At 41.8% G+C, this 7,188-nt stretch overlaps 1 protein-coding gene across 1 annotated transcript in view; it reads right to left on the reverse strand.

Annotated features, from left to right (window-relative positions):
* The window catches only part of CD63 (CD63 molecule), a 28,413-nt gene that overhangs the window by 6,140 nt on the left and 15,085 nt on the right, over window positions 1-7,188 (reverse strand). Inside the window, exons 3-5 of the mRNA XM_018567986.1 lie at window positions 1,042-1,230; window positions 876-950; window positions 532-627 (exon numbers count right to left, since the gene is read on the reverse strand). Of these exons, the coding sequence (XP_018423488.1) occupies window positions 532-627; window positions 876-950; window positions 1,042-1,230 (360 nt within the window). The remainder of the gene's footprint in view (window positions 1-531; window positions 628-875; window positions 951-1,041; window positions 1,231-7,188) is intronic.

Below are 7,188 nucleotides of genomic sequence, written 5' to 3' on the forward strand. Positions count from 1 at the left end.
CAAAAAAAAAAAACAACAACTAAGCTTCCATATATCACACTGGATGGTTTACTGGCTTTTAAAATACACCTGCCCCTAAGATGCACCTCCAAACCTTGGTGGAGGCACGCTGCCACTTAGCTTCTGGGTGCCAAGAGGAAGGTTGTACAATGCTATTAAAACTTTTACAACTGATTTTACTAGACAATACATTAAAATAGTTTTATAGCCAGAGGTGCTGTTCTGGATTTACTGTGGCAAGGAGCAGATGAATTGTACACTCCATGATCAGAAGTGACAGGTTCTACACAGGTGACTCAAGCTAAAATCTTTAGTGTACCCTATAGATGTACAATTACAACAGATAGGTTTGACATCAATTCTTTTAGAGAGCAGACAAGTAAATAGTGTTTAAAACTTTTGCAGCATAAGGCAACACTGCACAGAACCACCAATACAACCTATGAAGGAGAGATCAATTCCAGGCTAGACAGAATTTTTAGTACATAGGCCATCAAATGTGAATGATGCTTTGGGAGTTGAAATACTCACAGCTTTCTGAACCTCATCTATTTTGTCCTTTGCTTGTTTCGTACTGTTGTATTTGCTCATGCTATCTTTGAAGGTGTCTCTGTAGACATCTTGGACCTACAATATAAAACGAAAGAGGATGAAGACATGGGCCAGCTCTGAACTTGCTCTAAAATTCCACAGCAAATATACCAAAGAACTCTAGAGCCAGTAATTCCATTCTGGAACCCAGCGGGCATTTTAATGAGCATGTGCTCCCTCTGACAACAGAAGAGACTGTGGTACACACACGCTGGTTCCTGGGATTTGTTGAACTCTAAATTAGCAACCACAGAGTAAATATTCTGTGTTAATATACGGCTTACCTTATTGCGGAAAACATATCCGGCAATTGCAGCAGCTATTTCAACCAGGAAGACTAAAACCAGAAGGACAGCAAACTGGTAATGGAAGAGTAAAACAAAACAATATATTAGAACACAAATTGCATTGAAGAGGAGAACATTAAACTTACATGGCACATTATCTCACCGTGGTCACCATGCAATAGTTCTCCTTGGCAGCTCCACAGCATCCAAAGAATGAAATGAAGAAGATGACGACCCCGACTGCGATAAGAACAATAGGAGCTCCTGATGCTGAGGCACTTTTAATTGCCAGCGTTTCGTTGAGATAAATCTGCACGTAGATGCCCAATCCTATGAGAGCAACTCCACAGATCTGAGGAACAAAAGACAAAAATATAGTAAAACAATATAAAAAGGCACAGTGCAATACTCCAACAGTTCAGCCTATGTGCTTATTGCATTTCCAGTGCGCACTCCTTCACATTGTGCATTATGGCAACGTTCATCTCAAAGTAACATTGTACCATTTTACATTTTTGTTGTAGCCATTTCCCATACTGGAAGACGTGCACAATTGTTTGTGTACCCTTGAAGCAGCTTCAATTTCTGCATGAACGGTATTTGTGTACCAGCCATAGTGCAGCTCAAGCAGGTGAGTGGGGAAATGTACTACCCTGATAACGAAAATCCATGGCATTTGCTATCCAGCTCCACCTAGCTACAGGAGAGTACATTCATAAAAACAGTCACCTGCCACTCTCTCCTGGGGGGTAATTAGTTCAACCGAAGGTAGACTCATTTAAAAATGCAAAATTCATCTTTGGAGCATATAACTAGGTCTCACCTTAACACTGGGTTCACACCTTCGCGTATTGGAAACTCGCGTTTCTTACCGCACGGTTTTAAAGCGATTTGCGGTAAAAGAAACACATGTCAAACGCAAGTTTCCGAGGGGGTATCCGGCTGATAACAGCGGGATACGGGCATTAATGCGCTCCAAAGAAGCTCATGCACTTCTTTGGGCGTATGGCGTTTTACCACGCGATCGAACGGGCGGTAAAACGCGCAGGTGAGAACCAGGCCCATAGGCAAACATGGGTTTTCACCTGTTGCGCGTTTTACCGAGCGTAGGAACGCGCGGTAAAACGCTCAGGTGTGAACGGGGCCTTAAGTTCCTCTATTTTTAGTAGGCCGAGTCCTACAAAAAGTTCCTCCATAGGAAACTCAGTCTAACACTGGGGTCACATTGTAAAGCAGCTGACCCCCCCTTCCTGTGAGTCATTGTAACAAGATCACATTTGTGTACCTGTACTGATAAGTTCAGAAGAGGAACACAAATGTACATTTAATAGCACTCAAGTGTTTGACATGTTGCAACCATTTGCAATCAGCTTTTAACCTTTCATGTCCAGAAATTGAAACAACTCATTTTAGCAGCATCGGTTAATTGAACTATGACCAATTTGCCCACCTAGTTGAAACAAAAGGATTTTATTTGCTACACTGCTTTAAAAGTGCCCTGCTTACGTATTTTAGTATAACCTGCTAAATAAAGAAATCATTTTTTAATGCACTCTTTACCTTGGAGTGCATTTATAAAACAATGAGTCAAACATGCACTGCAGGTAACTCTTCCAGGTAACTCTTCCTGGTGCATGCGTTTTAAATGACAGATTCATCACCAATGAACATTTGGTGAAAGTCACATCCACCGCTACATAAAGCTGCCCCTTAACCGCTTCCCGTCCAGCCGTTGTGTATAAATTCAGGGACATTTTAAAACGTCAATGGCTGTTTACATACGAGCTTTCGGGCAGCTGTAGAACTGCCTGATCGCTTGTATGTGGTGCCGCTCAGAGCTTCCCAAAATGTTCGCAAAGCACAGGTCCCTGCAGTAACAGTAAGGCCCCGTTCACATTGAGCGATTTATCGCACGATTTTTGCAGCAATATCGCTCATATTTCCGCGCGATATTGCTCTATGTAGCGTCACCAATACATTTCAATGGAGCTGTTCACATCTCGTCGCTCAATATCGCTTGTAGCTCGTCGCTGGTAGCTTGTCGCTCCTACATGACCCTTTTTGAGCGATTTTGAGCGATATTGCTCCTGATTGCATACAGCCCAATAGGAAGAAGTCGCTCAAAGTCACGCGATTTTCCATGTCGCTCAGTGTAAATGGGGCCTTAGTGGTGTGGGGTCACCTGCACTCCATACGGCGATGTAGACCTCTCTTTCTAAATCGCAGTGCTCGAAGTGATAAACACGGATGGCGACGCGTTTTCACAATATGCAAAATTCATGTTCATTTTTATTGAACATGTGTCCGTGCAGGGCCCTTCCTCAGGGAAAGCGACTGTTACCCTAAACAAGGGATCCTACGTGGCCCCCGTGACGCATGCTGAATAACACTGTAGAATTTAGCATCCTGCGAGTGCTGGCGATTCCTTTCATTAATACCTTGCAGTAACAGGACTAGGCTGGTACAGCTTTCAGCTGGTCTGCCACTCATGCTGGCCTGCTGCTGGTCACAAAGGGCTGCTGGATGACATTTTTCTGCAGGCTATTGACAGGCACATATAGTTTTGCCTCATTTTGAATATATTTTGCTTTTTGTGGTCCTTATAAAAACTTTATTTGGCTTATGGCACAAAGGTTATTACACCATTTGTTTGGCTGTCATGGTGACCACGAACCAATCCGTGCAATTCTGGATTGTGGGGTTGATTTCAGCGAGCCTGAGATATAGCGCTTCCCCCTGGGATTGACCACCTTAGGCGAAGGTCTATGTGGATGTTCCACAAATTTCCCTTGGGCTACACCAACTGATCACCTATAAAATGATACAATTATAAAGTTGCTTTAAAACGTTGTCTGCAAGTATAACATCAGTATAAACATTCCATGTGTTGTTGGAATGTTACCAGTGCTCAGTTGGTAGAAATGTTCATAAACCCCAGAGAGTCATACCGTGGAATGATATCAGCCCACAGGTCAGCCTTTAATACACATCTGGAAGTCTGTGGGGGAGGAACGTTTAGCAACAGTTTTCTCTGGACGAGGATGCAGTAATAACTGTACACTGGAACTGCAAATACAAATGTGACCAATGGTAACCCAACCCCATGAATTTTGTATGACACTCTAAATTACTACTATAGCGCGGGGGTGGACAAATGAATATGGAATTCAGGAGCCAGCCTGCTCAATCCCAGAACCAGCAGGATTGGTTTTTTTTTGGTTTCTAAAAATCAAAAGGTTGGGCACCAGGGAAGAAAGTCATTTGAGTTGCTGGTGACCAGAAAACCCCAAAACGATCAGTTCTGGGTGGAAACTTCAGCTTTCGGTGGTAATGTTTTCATGAAGATCCTAAAGAATAAAAGGTTATGGAGTGGTAAAGTAAAAAAAAAAAAAAAAAGCTGACCTAAAATATGGTACAAATATTTAGTGCTTGGGCCCTTAAAGTCTTGGTCTTCAAACACTACACGAGCCATTTTATCTGCCAAAGGATTTGTACTTCTGTCCATCCAGTTCTGGGATTTATACGTTCTGTGGCAAAGCACAGTCCTGTTTTCCAATGCTAAAATCAACACGGGTCTCATCCTTCCCCCAACCTGTTACTGGACAGTGAAGAGACCAAATAAGCTCATTGGTCTATCAGTCACTCTCTCCTCCTGTCCCTATACTCCTTTACAAGGAGCCATTCAGTTGTGCTGTAGTGAAAAATTCTCTCCAGGTCTGTTGCATTTTCTTTTGCTGCACACCAAACAATTGTTTTTTTTATATAACCTGTTCAAACCAAACACGTGTGATGGTGTACAGAAAAAAAAAAAAAAAAAGAAGAGCTCAGAAAACATGAAATCAGCATGAAACAACCGCCTATTGGGCATCTTTTTAGATTCCATGGTGATCTTTTGTCAAGTGAAAATAGTTCCCCAGGGGGATCAGTTTTGTTTTTTACCACCAAGCTACAGATGTCCATTCCAAGGAAACCCAGACCTGTAGGAGTGGGGATTACTTTACTACCTGGAACAAAATCAGGGACAAGAGGATATCCCGAAAACCATGTATGTATTGTAGAAGGAAAACCATGTATGTATTGTAGAAGGAAAACCATGTATGTATTGTAGAAGGAAAACCATGTATGTATTGTAGACGGAAAACCATGTATGTATTGTAGAAGGAAAACCTAACAAAAAAAAAATAGAAAATAGGACTAAAAATATTTTGGGTTCACACAAGTATAAAAATTGTCAAAAGCCACCAAGAAAGATAAAACCTTATAGCTTATGACACATACATCTGGTACTGTGATATGTACCAAGCACCAATGCCTGGGTAACACCCAATGCTTTGCAAACACACTATTTACCTACAGCCTTATCTATAAAAAGGTTAATGTTAGATGGGGAGGCACACGCCTTTGTTCTACCAACAAGTCACCAAGGACACACAGTCATGACTTGATCACAGCTGGAGGCAACATATCTTTTATAAGTAATGAAGCCGTGAAATGCAGAGGCCAAAGCTTGTTAAGTCATACTTCCTCTGCAACACCATTTATGCCACTTCCCCCCCTTACAAATATGTGAGAATGACGGTAACAGCACTTCAGACTACGGACTCAAAAGGTGGATTTAAAGAGTTGAGAATCTTCACTCAGAACTTGACTACCCAAATCATGTGCTGATGAAAACAAGACGGGATAATTGAAGTGAATAAATGGAGTTAAGATTCTCCACTCCTTTAGCAAATCAGCCTGACTGCAAGAAAAATAGGATTTTGTACTCACCATAAAATCCTTTTCTCTCCGTTCATTGCCTGTGTCCTTCAATGAACGGGAGAGAAAAGAGAGGTTACAGAGCATCTACCATCAGATGAGACTTGGTGGCACAGAGAATGACTTGAGTCAGCAGTTAACCTTTCCATATTCCTAGACTGCCATTTTTATTTTCAGTGCGTAAGGTCAGACAGATGACAGCACAGGGCTGGACACTCGGATGTGTAAAGGTCAGACAGATGACAGGACAGTAACGGTCAGAAAAAAAATCAGGTGATCTCTGACTCTGATTTAACAACGGCAGTCCCTTCTTCTATACCAAAATGTCTGCCATTCGTTTTTTTCCCCCTTTTGAAAAAAAAAAAAAAAAAAGGAGGAGTAGAGAGAGGGAACATTTAGGATCTGGCGGTTTATTGCGGTGGCCCCATGAATAAGAAATTAACCTTCACTCTCTATACAAATGACCATCTGAGATCTGTAAAACCAAGCTCATACAATGAACATTTAAACATCTCTTCACATTTGTATGACTTGTTTCGCCATGAATAAAAGCCGTAATATTGGCTCAATGAACACTCCTTTAAGATGCTTTAGTAGCACATTCACACTAGGAGAATTTCGGTACAGTATTATCAAAGACCTTCACGTAGGAACGTATGGGGTATCTACTGCCTTTGCTAATCATTTATTCCAAACCGCATGTAAATCATGCCATGTACGCATACTTGCAGACTGACATATGTGCCTGCTGTCCATGTCATTATTTCAATGGGTACAGGGGCTGAATCTGAATGGGGGCACCTGGGTTTCTCCTGCAGGAATCCAGAATACCCCATGTAAATGGGGACCCAAGACTACAGCTATATGTGATTTATTTATAGTTCATCTGCAATACTAAAGTCACTAGTAGTAGTGATCGATTGCTAACAATAGGGAATAGTCAATATGCAAATGACACAACAAAGTATTGATTAATCACACGTGATCGCACAGTGCTCACATTGTTTTCATACAACATGATGTCATCAGGGGAAAAGTGCAGCATCACCAAGTGTGGGTCATAGTGTGACAACCATTGCTGCGGCACACAACTTATTTATAGATACTTCATGCCCACAGCAATAGGCACTTAATACCATACTGCTGACCAGAATTTCTGTTTTCAGTCCCATTAGGGAGATTTTGCCTCACTTTGAAATCCATAAAAGAAATCTTGCTGGAAAAAAAAAAAAACGGACTCCACTAAACTAGTTACATCCCGATTCTGTAGCTGATAGGGGCATTGTCATTTTAAATTCCCCAGGTGACAACAAGATCAGATTTATGTTGGTTTTAACCACAGGGGTGATCGATCAAAACTACGAACTTATCGAGTTGTGGGACCGCATTACTTCCGGTTTCCTCAGAACTACGAGGTTTTTACACAAAACATGTTGTGCACGAGCGCCATCCACGGCATTGCCCTATAGACATAGACCACAGCAATAAAGTAATAAAATGATGTAGGATGACAGTAAGCCAGCGCGTTCTTTATCTCAGGTGCCCCACTCAA

The sequence above is a fragment of the Nanorana parkeri genome, unplaced genomic scaffold (assembly GCF_000935625.1).
Source record: "Nanorana parkeri isolate BGI_ZX_2015 unplaced genomic scaffold, ASM93562v1 scaffold1125, whole genome shotgun sequence".
Taxonomy (NCBI): domain Eukaryota; kingdom Metazoa; phylum Chordata; class Amphibia; order Anura; family Dicroglossidae; genus Nanorana; species Nanorana parkeri.